The sequence below is a fragment of the Penicillium angulare genome (genome assembly GCF_028827245.1).
Source record: "Penicillium angulare strain IBT 27051 chromosome Unknown utg000009l_segment0_segment0, whole genome shotgun sequence".
In the NCBI taxonomy this organism is placed as follows: Eukaryota; Fungi; Ascomycota; class Eurotiomycetes; order Eurotiales; family Aspergillaceae; genus Penicillium; species Penicillium angulare.
In genome coordinates this window covers 903,154-916,458 of record NW_026623168.1, presented here as the reverse complement: position 1 = coordinate 916,458, position 13,305 = coordinate 903,154, and the positions used below count along the sequence as shown (strand labels likewise).

Here is a 13,305-nt window from a genome sequence, read left to right as displayed (position 1 = left end):
GTCTCATTGTATACCACCTCATTCGCTGCTCACGCATTCGTACACCGGACCACCCTCGGAATTTGTATTATACTGCAGTTGTCCCGAATCCAGCTCATAGAGAAGATGGTCCAGGGCGATGAATACGCCCGTTCATCCAACACCCGCACTGCAGTGCACGATAGGTGGACTGTCAGGTTGATGTTTAGAGCGAACGAGTTCGATTAAATCTAACAATGCTAGGCGATCGGCTCCTTCAGGTTGAATATGGTTTGCCCAGCCGGCAAAGCGCAAGTGCCACACAGTCTTTGAGTGATGGCCGAAAGTAAGTTTCAATTCACGAACCTCAGACCGAGACTTAGCATCGAAGGATGTTTTGAGTAGTCTCACTGTTTCAAAGATTTCAAGATTCTCATCCTCCACTGCCACGGTCTCACTATTTGCAGTGAAACTCAATCCAGGGTTATTGAGATCCAGTGGAAAGTATTGGCAGCACTTCCGCCGACCATCTTCGACGAGTGGAGTCAGCAGGAAAATTACGGCTTCTTCCTTGCTCACGTGAAATACCAGTTTTCAAAAGTGGCATATTTCCCCAATTATTGGGCCCTTTTGAGAGAAGAAATGAATAAGCCTCCGCGTGGCTTTTATAGACAATTCTAGACAAAAGTATACTACTTACCTGAGTGACAATGTACTTTCGCTCCAAGCTTGTAGCTGAGTCTTTCAATGTAATAGGGGAAGCGCTGATGTAGTCACATTCGCTCTCAGGAGCTGGTAGGCGGATACGAAAGTTTGAATATGGCTTTACATTAATACACCGATTTCTTGCTGAGGCGACTGTATCGAAGCTCGAAGAAAATGGTTGAGTCGGATCATCACGCTAAAGTCCCCCTAAGAGTTGAGGCTGCTGCGGTGCCATCGATTCGAGTTCTTCAAACTGATTGCGGATCTCTACGTAGCGAATTACTATTAGCCTAGGCGCCCATTGTGCTCTATCTGCGAGACAGATAGGATTAAGCGTGTCACTATTATGAGCGGAAGGTCAGATCACTCACCCGTCTCGGATTGATAAACAGAGTGGGAATTATCTTCCTTTTTCAAAGTTATTCAAAGTCAATGTTTAGCCAAAAATTACTGCGTGGGCTTGAACTTTCGACTTCTACATTCTCGAGCTCAAGAAGCCGTTTCACTCCATGGGAAACAGTGTCAAATTTCATAGACGTGTCAATTGAATCGTTTGAGGGTGAATTCAGTGTGGTCCAGTGGAGAAGCAGTGATAGCCTTTGTTGATGATTACTCTACCTTTTCATGTCCTTTCAGGCCTACTGCTTCAAGCTCTTCCAACAGGTTCTGCAAAGGAATTGTGCAATACGACTTTGGGAGGCGCTGCCCTGATAAACTTCTACGAAAGTCAACAGTCTATGATCAACTAGGGAGACCTGATCGAGAGATCTCATCTCTGTTTTCTAGACTGGAAACCACTGCACATCGATCAAATATGGAGACCAGGATAGCGGGCTATCTTGATGACCTTGATGCCTCAAAATATGGGTATCGCCAAGTAACTTACCCGGGCGAGGAAAACGATAAGCTGTTTGATCGAGGATATATTCATAAGCACCATGAAGCCTCCAAGGACTGTGAAGTATTTAGAGTTGATTACGTCCGGAGACACTGTTTTGAAGTCAGGGTTAGATCGGGACAACATTGCCAAGGAGACGAAAGTGATTGCCTTTGAAATGGAAGACTCCAGGGTTTGAGATACGATGCCTTGTGTCGTCATCAAAGGCGTATGTGACTATGCCGACAGCCACAGGAATAAGCTATGGCAAGAGGATACAGCAAGAACAGATGCAGCTTCTGGTAAGGCGTTTCTGCGACATTGAACGACAAATAATTGAAACCAACAGCCTATTAGCGCCATACGAAACTTAGTTATATGAAAATCTAAAATCATCTGTAATAACCGCCATGGCCTCTATGTACTAGCTTGTATGTAAGCGTGCGTTCATGCCAGTGCCGTGTAGATAAATTTTGATTTCAAGATATAATGTGATGTCTTACTTTCAGTAGCAGTAGCAGTAGCACAGCTTAGTAGTTACTACCAGATAGGAACGACTAATTGTTGATGCTTTCATTCCACTGAAAATGGTACTTTTTCATTATTGTCAATGCCATTTTCTCGCCGTCAATACTTCCTTGTGGACTGTTTTATTCTTATATCGGACATTACCTAACAGTGTCTGGCTTACGCCCGATATTGAGTATGAGATGGCGGCCTGAGGCAGAAAAAGCCACCAACACCGCCCATCGCGATCCGATACTTTCATAATTAACACCATTCCCCCTTATATCTCTACTCCACTCTGTACTTTGCCATTTACCTAATTGCTCTGCAGGCAGACTTTTTTTCATCAAACTTATCAGAACCCACCTGCCTGTCATGGAAGGTCCCACCGAGAAAACGGGTTTTTGTCGGGGCATTTGCGGGACCCCAGCCACTCCACGCCAACACCAATTAACCCCGCATAAAGTTTGGACCCAGAACTCTCTTCCACTCGATGACGATTGTGCCGTCCCGAAGCCTCCATTTGGACGAACCCACCCAATACTTTCGGCGCCAGCCCGTAAGAGCTATCGGCTTCACGCGGACGATGGTCAATGGTCAATCATAGTGCCATGGCTTGTCGGCAACACCCAGGTCCCGGACCTTCCGGCGAAGGGTAAAAAAAGTATTGGAAGTTGGCAGTAGCCTCCTACGACATCGCATACCTTGTTTTCCAAGAGGCGCATCGACTTGGACTCCACCGAGTATCGCCCCAGCTCGTATCACTCTTGGCCGAGCGGCATTTTAATCCCGATTGCTACGCCAAGTAAGCTTTGTTCCCCACATTCCACTGAGCTCATGGGAAGGGCCCGAGCGACGTACATATCGTGCCATATAGTTCCTGATCGGCAGCTTACCTCCCTTCATTTGGCACAGGGCAACAAATTTTGTCATTTAAATCTCTCTTACCCACCGTGCACCTTCCCTGGTTAACTCTACTGACAACCTCTTTGACCGACAACACTCAGTGCTGAATGTTACCTACTAACCTGCTATTCAGTTTCTGAGGTATTTAAATATCCTGTCGCATTGAATAGCATTCGCTTTATTTCATATCTGTACCACACAGAGTGATCAACTGCAACATGCAGTTCAAACACTCTGTCTGGGCAGTGGCCCCCCTGCTCTTGGATTTACTTCCTTTAGTAGCCGGAACAACTTGTTCATCCTCGTCTTCTCCCAAACAACGCATCGCGAAGTCAATTCGCAGATATACAGGCCCCAACTCAGCGGGTAACTTTAGCAGCAATGTCTATCAAACCGATTTCGACAGTGTCACCTGGGACGAGGATAACTGGCTCCTGTCAACTACAAATCTGGAGCAAGGCCAGTTTCAAACAAGAGGTTCTGTCGCAAACGGCTATTTGGGTATCAATGTTGCTAGCGTTGGCCCATTTTTTGAAGCAGACTCAGCAGACGATGGCGGCGACGGCATCAGTGGCTGGCCTCTGTATTCCAAACGCCAATCCTTCGCGACCATCAGCGGGTTCTTTGATGCCCAGCCAAATACAAACCAGACTAACTACGAATGGCTGTCTCAGTATGGCTGGGATAGTGTCATCAGTGGTGTTCCGCACTGGAGTGGCTTAATTCTGGACCTTGGCGACGACAATTACCTAGATGCGACAGTGGATAATTCTACCATCTCCAATTTCAATTCAATCTACGATTTCAAATCAGGCGTGCTTACCTGGTCATATACATGGAGCCCTCAGAACGCCGATGGATCATACAACATCACATACCGTGTTTTTGCCAACAAACTTAACATTAATGAGGCTGTCGTTGATATGCAGATTGTCTCAACAATCGACACCAATGCCACAGTGGTAAATGTTCTTGATGGTCAATCTGCCGTCCGAACCGATTTCGTGGGGTCTGGAGAAGACAGCGGAGCGATTTACTCTGCTGTTAGCCCTGTAGGCGTTTCCAATGTTACCGCCTACATTTATGCGAACATCACTGGAAGCCCAGGCGTCGATCTATCTTCAAAGAACATTGCGACAGACAGGCCGTATGTTAGTTCCAACAACGCGTCGATTGCCCAATCTGTGACCGTCAACCTCAAAGCCGGAAAGGTGGCTTATGTCAGGAAGTTTGTTGGCGGAGCCTCCTCGGACGCATTTGATCAGCCACAGCAGGTCGCCAAGAGTGCCTGTTCGAACGCTCTCAGCAATGGATATGCCAAGTCACTTCGCTCACATGTCACTGAATGGGCGAGTGTGATGCCCGAGGACTCCGTCGATCGATATGCATTTCCAAATGGTACCCTGCCAGCCGATACTATTATCATCGACTCTGCAGTGATTGCCGTCGCGAACACCTACTATCTACTACAGAATACCGTCGGAAATAATGCGATCAATGCTTCATCGTCATCTACTTTAAATACTGACAGTATTTCCGTTGGTGGATTGACCTCTGATTCTTATGCTGGTCAGGTATTTTGGGATGCTGATCTCTGGATGCACCCTGGTCTCGCTGCATCGCATCCTGAGGCTGCGCAACGCATTACAAACTACCGATTGAAACTCTACGGCCAAGCCCAGCAGAATATCAACACATCCTTCGTCGGCTCTCAGAATCAGACTCAATTTTCTCCATCCGCGGCTATTTACCCGTGGACCAGTGGGCGCTACGGAAACTGTACTGCCACTGGCCCTTGCTGGGATTATGAATACCACTTAAATGGGGATATTGGCTTAACATTGATCAATCAGTGGGTCACTACTGGTGACACTCAGTTCTTCAAAAACAGCCTCTTCCCAATTTATGACTCTGTGGCCACTTTATACGCAGATCTGTTGAAGCCGAATGGTTCTTACTGGACTGTTACGAACATGACTGATCCGGTAAGCCCGCAAATTAATCCAATATTTTATTTTAATCTCTAATAAGAAGTCTAGGATGAGTATGCAAACCAAGTCGATGCGGGTGGTTTCACCATGCCACTCATTGCCTCAACTCTCGAAAATGCGAATAGTTTCCGTCAACAATTTGGATTTGAGGAGAACTCAACATGGGATAACATGGCTTCCAATGTCTTGGTCCTCCGTGAAAATGGAGTAACCCTCGAGTTTACCACCATGAATGGCAGCGCGGTCGTCAAGCAGGCGGATGTGGTCTTAGATACATTCCCTCTCGGATACACATCTAATTACAGCACACAAGACTCACTGGATGATTTGGACTATGTAAGCAAATCTTCCCTAACACGAATCGAACTTGAAGGTCTAACATGTAAACAGTATGCCGCGAAGCAATCGGCTGATGGCCCTGCCATGACCTGGGCCATCTTCTCTATCGTGGCGAATGATATGTCTCCGTCCGGATGTTCAGCCTACACCTACGCCCAGTATGCTTTCAAGCCATATGCCAGGGCCCCATTCTTCCAGATGTCCGAACAGCTCATTGATAACTCTACAACCAACGGTGGTACCCACCCAGCATTCCCGTTCCTCACTGGACACGGTGGCTCCAACCAGGTTGTCTTGTATGGCTACTTGGGACTGCGCCTTGAGCCTGATGACATTCTGCACATCGATCCCAACTTGCCGCCCCAGATCCCTTACCTGAAATATCGCACATTTTATTGGCGCGGGTGGCCCATTTCTGCCTGGTCCAACTATACCCACACTACAATTAGTCGTGCTTGCAGTACTTCTCCACTCGGTACTGCGGACCGTCGCTTTGCGAAGAAGCCTATCAGTATCAGCGTTGGCTCTGAATCAAACTCAACAACATACCGACTGCCTGTCAAGGGCTCCGTGGTGGTACCCAACCGCCAGATTGGATCAACGAACAGCATTGCAGGAAACCTTGTGCAGTGCCGGCCTGTGGACTCCCTGGATTCGTACGAGCCAGGCCAGTTCCCGATCTCAGCCATTGATGGTGCTTCGTCCACAAAGTGGCAACCGGCCTTGGCAGCAAACTGGAGCTCTATCACCGTGTCTCTCGGTAACGAGGCTGGTTCCATAGTGACCGGTTTCGCGTTCGAGTGGGGCCAGGCGCCTCCTGTCAACGCGACCGTGATATTCCACAACGAAAGTCTTCAAGATGCTGCGGTCGCATATTATCCATCTAGCGACAATACATCTTATACTGTCGCGACAGCGTTGACAAACATCACACTCTCAGATCCTTACAGTGAAGAGACCACCGATCTCAATGTCATTGAGATCCCCACTGGCAACACCACAAATGTGACTCTCCCCTCGCCTATCCGTGCCGCCAAGTTTGCCTCTCTATTCATTATCGGCAACCAGGGTCTTGATGAGGTTGACGTCCGTCACAAGAACGGAACTGGTGCGACCGTGGCCGAATGGGCTATTCTCGGCCAGAGCAACAATCAGACGTCGGGCGCCCAAAATAAGCAGAGAAAGCTGGGGGTGCGTGCAGCAAGTCTGACCGATGAGGGGCTTATGCGTCGTCGTCGACAGTTCCTCCCTCAGAATTAGAGGTCGAGCTCCATCAAAAATTTGAGCATGCCGCAACATCTTATTATTAGTACATAGGGCGCTTAATTAAATTTCACCGCAATCAATTGTCTTCTTATTTTCTTTATTCACAGCTTGTGCAGGTCATCCATGGAATTCGAATAAGAGAAATCAATTAACAGCATTCGCATCGCTATACAAAGTTACAGCTCCTAAATTCGTACATTGCTTACGCGTCCAGCGCAAATCGATCCAAGAACTTAAATGTTCGCAATCCATCGTGAATATCCTTCGCAAGCGCGTCGCCAACTACATTCTCCACATAAACACCCTCCCGATCAGATGAAATCTGCGCAGCCTGAAGCGCACTAGAGCCTCCCTTCCCAACAGCACCAACAGGCTTTCCGAATCTAAACGCATCAACAAGGATATCCAAAGGCCGACCAGCCGGATACAACGAAGTGGCCCCAGCCTTATTCTGCAATGCAGTCAAAGATCGTGATCCGAATAGTGCCTCTGCTCCATCAGCAACAATCACAGCATCGAAATTCGTCGCGTCAGACGCGGAATATGTCTGGTTCACGCCTGTAGCCATCCTCTCACCGACAACAAAAACATCAACACCGACCGATGTAAGTTGTGCCTGTAGTGCAGAGCCCTGTGCAAGAGTTGATGCATTCTTGACAGATGCAAGGAATCCAACCTTCAATCCCTCTACCTTCTGGAGCTTCCGTCCGAATGCCCCGATATGCGCCGAGGTATTGTGGTGGTAGTATGTTGGATCGGCGTCCGGGGCATCAACGCCAATAGCCTCTGCTACGCGAGTAGCGAGATCATGACTGATTCGATTGAGCTGGATAATGACGTTGTTGCGAACGACTGAGCTGACGACGTTGGCGTTTTCGAAGCGCATCGCGTCAACGACGAATTGTTTCTCTGCTGCGACGAGAGAGTTCCAGAATAGACGCGGCTGGGACCAGACATCGGTGAATGATGAGCTAACGGTGCGAAGCAGTTTACCGCTCGTGGTACGACCGGGTGTTGTGAAGAAGCCGTTGCCGACTGTTTGGTTCGCTTGTTTCGGGGAGCCGTTGTTTGGTGTGTTGGGTGTGTATGCGTCCTTGTTTAAAGGAATGTACATTTGTCCTGCGCCGTCGCGGTTGTTGTTGTGGATTGGGACTCTGGGTCGGTTGATGGGGAGTTGTTCGAAGTTTGGACCGCCGTGTCGGTTTAGCTGGGTGTCGAGGTAGGAGAATAAACGGCCTTGGAGGAGGGGATCTTCGGTGAAGTCCACGCCTCTGACGATGTGGCCTGGTTGGAACTGGAAATGGGGATATCAGAAATAATGTATCTTGGAGACTGCAGACTAGGGACGTGAGTGACATACCATGACCTGCTCTGTCTCCGCGAAGTAGTTTCTTGGGTTGCGGTTTAGTGTCATCTTGCCCAGCTTAGTGACGGGGACGTATTCCTCTGGAACGATCTTGGTCGGGTCGAGAAGATCAAAGCCGAACCGAAGTTGGTCTTCTTCGTCCATAATTTGAACACCCAGCTTGTATACAGTTAGCACATTGCGACTGCATTATTCGTGATGTTTGGAAATCTTACCTCCCACTCAGGATAGCGACCGGCCTCAATGGCATCCCATAGATCCTGACGCATAAAGTCCGCATTCTTTCCAGCAGTCTGCTGAGCCTCCTCCCAAACGAAGCTCGCCTTACCCTGGAGAGTCTTCCAATGGAACTTCACCAGCTTGGAGGCCCCCTTATCAGTAACAAATCGATAAGTGTGCACGCCAAATCCATCAACATGACGGAAGGATCTTGGGATACCATGTCCAGCCATCGCCCACATCAAAGTGTGCAAAGAGCTGGCTTGTTGACTGAAGAAGTCCCATGCCGAATCATGCGCTGTCGCAGCCTGAGGAATCTCATTGTCACCACTGGGTTTGACAGCATGAATCAGGTCAGGGAACAGGATTGCATCCTGGATAAAGAAGACGGGGATGTTGTTTCCGACAATATCTAGAATATACCGTTAAAGAAAGTACAAGCGACGCGCTAGAATGGATTACGTACCGAAATTTCCTTCGTCGGTGTAGAATCTTGTTGCAAACCCGTGCACATCGCGAGCTGTATCGGCACTTCCTCGGCTTCCGGCGACGGTTGAGAAACGGACAAACATGGGAGTTTCCTTGTCTTTCGTTGAGAGGAATGATGCGGCTGTTATGTTTGACCAATCGCCGTATGATGTGAATGTTCCGTGGGCTCCAACTCCGCGAGCGTGGACAGCACGTTCTGGCACCTATAAATTATTCGCATTAGTCTGTGCATTGCTTCATGGGGTCTTTCCCAAGGACATTACCCGTTCATGATCGAAGCGCTGAATCTTTTGTCGGAAAATAAAATCTTCGAGTAGTGTTGGTCCACGTTCTCCTGCACTGAGACTATTCTGGTCTTCAATGGGACCTCCGACGTCCGAAGTCATGAAAGCATTTTCATCATTAAGGTAAAATTGGGAAAGGAAATCTTCAGTGTCGGCCGAGGCATCTCCATTCTCACGACGGTGGAGAGAGTCAGCAGGCAGGTCACCTGTCATATAAGGGCAAGCAGCATTGGCAATGCCAACGAGGCTAGTTAATAGCACGGCAGTATGCATGGCTGTGACCTTGTTTCTAATATCCCAATCGCGGTGGGTATTTGCGATCGAACACAGATTCAAAGATCTGGGAAAGTTGTAGAAACTAGGTGCCGAGGCGTCCTTTTATAATCATGAGGAGTAATTATGCAGGTTCCTCTATTTACGTTCGTCAAGGAGGAGCCAATGAAAGTCCAAATATTAGGAAATCTCATGCCGATCCAAGCACTAATGCACCACATGGGCGCGGCGTGAAGCAGACACGGGCTGAATAATAGAACAGACATCTAGACAATACCGGTGAGATGATTTCAGCAAACGGGGCTAGAATTTTGTTACTTGAAATCAAACTGGATATTCGTGGGGCTGGATACTGCATTGCCCTTGATCAATCCGTGTCTGCAGGTGGTACAAATGCGCTGCTGGGCTGGGAACCGTTAGGTCATCGCCCGACCTAAAATTGCAATTGGTCCGTTCCAAGACCGTGCTAAGCAGCGGGGACCAGTCAGATGATCGAAATAATGAGAGCAAAGTGCAGACTTGGCAGTGTTAGCACTATGAAATGGATGTATCTCCACTACAAGGAGTGACCAAGCTACTAAACATCTTGGGCGTTCATCGGGGGAAATCCGAAAATAGCGCGATAAGCAAGAAATAAAGTGATATATTGCGTACGTAGATTTCTTGGCTGATTCAGCCTGTTAGTGATTCAAGAAGTAGCTAGTTAATATGGATTAAGAAGCAATTTGGTCGAGCCTATTGTGCTTGGTAATGACGCTGGTCTGGATCGCGGGGAGGTGGGGATATGACTTCATCCACTCCAGTCAGTGTTCAGGCTTTGTAAACCTCAGACCATCTTCGGCTTGGCATCTTGGCTTTTTTCGGAGCTAATCAATTTGAGAATCTCACGGTTTCCTGCATGCTAGCTACAGTATTTCATTTTGGTGGATCCACAGTTGCATCGTGTCTCCACTGTTGGATCACAGGGATCAATCAACTTGAACGGGGCAGGAACCCCTGTAACAGGGGTAAGTAGCATATCTAGTGTACAGTGTATGGACGCTGAGTATGGAATAAAACGCCGGACTTTCCAATAATCAAAAGGGTGCTGGCCAGCCGTGGCGGAGGCAAGTTCGGTCTGGGATCTGCATGATACCCCTGCATTGCACATCTTGGCCTTACTTGGCCATTCTGCAGCCTAGAAAACTTTTAACCGGGATAAGCTCGCTTGCACTGTGAAGTTCTTCATTTGAACCTAATATGCCTCGCGTACCATTCGCTGAAGTGGAGCCGGGCTATTTCTGTTTCTTACATTTTGCTCTTGGTATAACCAGTTCAGGGAGATGAAAAAAACACTGAAAAAAAGACTGAAATTAAAGCCCTGCATGCTGCTGATAGTGAATCTGCACAGACCAGGCCATGATTAAGACAGACACAATGTGAACAGCTCTAGTCTACAGCTGTAGTATAAGCGTGCGTACAAAAAGTTCGATTCTCTGAAGAAATATTTCTAGTATATGATGCCCAACACCCGCTTATAGCACATCCTAGAACCATGTGCCCTTCAAGACTTGCGGCGAGCCATGGAAGCAACTTCCTCGTTAGGATCGCCATTATCAACAAATCCGAACTTTTGATATAGAGGTGCGCCCTTTTTACTAGCATCCACATAAGCTGAAACGCCCTGTTCATCTGCTAGATCGCATCCCCATTGTACAAGCATTGAGCCAGCACCTCGTCGCCAGTAATCAGGATGAGTGCACAACGTATCCAAGTCTGAAAAACACAAGATTAGCGCATATAAAAATCATAAAAAAAGATATCATCATACAGAAATGTTTCTCATCCCCCATAACCTGCTTTCTATTCTCTTCCAAAGTATTGAAAAAGCCATTGCATTTTTCCGCAGGCATGTCGTCAGCCCAAGGCAGAGAAAATCGCAAGCCTCGTTCCTCAGGCATTGATAAATCCCACTTGCCCCACGCCATCATCCGCGGTCGGCCCTGAAGATCTTTGGAATCGAGATCCATAACCTTCAATGTATGTTGGAAGGGCCGGTTACTTAGATCGTGCAGGAAAATTTTTGTGAGCCATTCACGCAGGCCTGGCGTATCGGGGAATATCTCCTGCATGAGCGGATTGGTAAAGGCGGCAAACCAGATCTCTATGAGGGCTGGGATATCGTCGATCGTGATCGGTTCTACCTTCAACGGGCTGGAGCTGGCCATCGTGAAATCGAATTGAGAGACAGGGGGGGGGGGGGGGGGGGTCAAGGGTACAAGTTGTGGAGCAAGGGTCCGTCTATTTCAAAGGTTAAGTTGCGTTTTTTATTGTTTTGCTGCGCAATTCAATGCTTATCTCACATGACAAAGTAATTTCCCTTGCAGCGTCGCATTTGCTTTCTACCCAGCTTACGCCGGACGGTGTTGGGGTTTGTCTATTGGTCGTGCATATTGACCCCGCCTGCCCCGCCTAGCTCGCTTGGAGAGCTAGGAAAAATAGTATACGGAAAAGACAAAAGGTCTCATGTGTCTCGCATATAAACTTGATATATACATGGACTGCATACTCTCCATCTAATACTTAGGGAAAGTAACAAAATCCCAGCTCTTGCCACCCGCAATAAGCTGCTGATCAACACCGTCAGTACCACTGCTGACATACAATGCCTTAGTGAAAGCGACTGCGCTATAATAAGTAAAGGCGGTCTCAGCAGGAATGAAAGCGACATCGCCCGTAAACAAGGTAGCAACAGGGTAATCTCCAATCTGGATTGACAGAACACCTTCCAAGACCTCGAAAGCAGCAGCTCCCTTCAAAGTGTATGAAGGTGGGCTGTTTCTTGTCTGCCGACTAAGCGAGATAGTAGACATGGTGTAGTTTGTATCTTGCGCCTGCTTGGGAGTAACAAGAGGCTGGATAACCTGGTATCCATACTTGGAGCTCAGATATTTCGGACCGTATCCGTTGGCGATGAAGTATGGCTCTCCAACTTCACCGAGGTCGTTTGATTCGGTGTGCCATGGTTCTGTGCTAGGGGCAGTACCATTGACTATATCGCGGCGAGGCTCGAAGTCGGTTTGGGCGTATACATCGTAAGTGCGTAGCTTGGCCATGGTGCTTGAGTCTGGGACGCTGGTAGAGGAGTTTATCGCCTTGGGGACGTATGGGGTATCCGTGCCGGATGTGTAGTTCGTGCCGAGGAAGTAAAAGAGGTCCCTGCTTTTGTTAGTCTGGCTTCATTTAAAGGTAAGGATAGGTACAGCATACTCGAAGCCTCCGGGAACAATCACACCAACCATTTCGGTGTCGGGGTCGAGAATTTGGAATGTGTGAGTCGTGTTTCGGACGACAGAACCATAATCGCCTTGTGTGAGCAGGCGAGCTTGTTGTTCTTTATTGTCCTTCTCAGCCCAGAGCTGGAAGCGACCCTTAAAGGTGAAAAAGTTCTCGTAATGCTCGCGATGGATATGAGGGAGCACACCCAAGGAGCCGCTGGAGGGCGCATTGGTGCTCATGAGAGTGAATGCATAATCGGATGAAGGCCCGGTTACGGTGAAGCGGTACAACTGGCTGCCAATTGTGACGGCGTGGGAGTTCGCATAATGAGGAATGACGTAGGGGCGTGGTGAGGAAGGCGCATTCTCAAGGTATAGGTCGTCTAGAGTGGGGCTTGACTGGACAAGGCCGGTGCCCAGGGAGAGGAGCAGGAAAAAGGCGGATGATAGCATGGCGGACAAATAGATTTGCTTCATGTCTTATGCTAAGAAGGGCGATCTAGTAGCCTAAATACATCTTGAAAGGAACTCTTGCGGCTTTTCCGAGCCACGTACTCTAAGGCAGTGGAATAATGGATCCGATGGGGAGTGCAGATCGAAAATCTGAATATTCTCCATAATATTCAACGCTTCCAAGAACTCATATCTAGAGAACATGCTATGGGTGCCCTCGGGAATCCCGGATCGTCATTTTGTGCAAGTCTTTCAAGCAGAGGAAACCCGTTCCAAGGTGCTGCGTGTGGGACGAAAGTGCTATCCACAATGAGGATCGACATTGAATTTGCCGATATCTGTTCCGTAGCCGTAGCCTGGTGTGGACGGGTTCGAAGGGGTGAGTCGCCCGCTTATAATGGTGAAACCTACATAA

At 48.2% G+C, this 13,305-nt stretch overlaps 5 protein-coding genes across 5 annotated transcripts; 1 reads left to right on the top strand and 4 right to left on the bottom strand.

Annotated features, from left to right (window-relative positions):
- Window positions 1-3,171: 3,171 nt before the first annotated feature.
- Window positions 3,172-6,543, top strand: treA (alpha,alpha-trehalase treA; the record flags this gene model as incomplete). Its single annotated transcript, XM_056928105.1, has 3 exons — window positions 3,172-4,938; window positions 4,993-5,280; window positions 5,335-6,543. 3 exons carry the CDS (start codon window positions 3,172-3,174, stop codon window positions 6,541-6,543), a joined length of 3,264 nt encoding a protein of 1,087 aa, XP_056773832.1.
- Window positions 6,544-6,751: 208 nt separating this feature from the next.
- cat1 (catalase catB) lies at window positions 6,752-9,180 on the bottom strand (the record flags this gene model as incomplete). Its single annotated transcript, XM_056928104.1, has 5 exons — window positions 6,752-7,843; window positions 7,910-8,074; window positions 8,131-8,546; window positions 8,601-8,826; window positions 8,887-9,180. The coding sequence occupies 5 exons, from the start codon at window positions 9,178-9,180 to the stop codon at window positions 6,752-6,754; spliced, it is 2,193 nt and encodes a 730-aa protein (XP_056773831.1).
- Window positions 9,181-10,723: 1,543 nt separating this feature from the next.
- On the bottom strand, window positions 10,724-11,387 carry N7478_011889 (GNAT family N-acetyltransferase; the record flags this gene model as incomplete). Its single annotated transcript, XM_056928103.1, has 2 exons — window positions 10,724-10,935; window positions 10,991-11,387. 2 exons carry the CDS (start codon window positions 11,385-11,387, stop codon window positions 10,724-10,726), a joined length of 609 nt encoding a protein of 202 aa, XP_056773830.1.
- A 348-nt stretch (window positions 11,388-11,735) lies between these two features.
- On the bottom strand, window positions 11,736-12,275 carry N7478_011888 (uncharacterized protein; the record flags this gene model as incomplete). Its single annotated transcript, XM_056928102.1, has 1 exon — window positions 11,736-12,275. One exon carries the CDS (start codon window positions 12,273-12,275, stop codon window positions 11,736-11,738), a length of 540 nt encoding a protein of 179 aa, XP_056773829.1.
- A 123-nt stretch (window positions 12,276-12,398) lies between these two features.
- Window positions 12,399-12,890, bottom strand: N7478_011887 (quercetin 2,3-dioxygenase; the record flags this gene model as incomplete). The annotated part of the gene is made up of 1 exon (XM_056928101.1): window positions 12,399-12,890. The coding sequence occupies one exon, from the start codon at window positions 12,888-12,890 to the stop codon at window positions 12,399-12,401; it is 492 nt and encodes a 163-aa protein (XP_056773828.1).
- Between the last annotated feature and the right edge of the window lie 415 nt (window positions 12,891-13,305).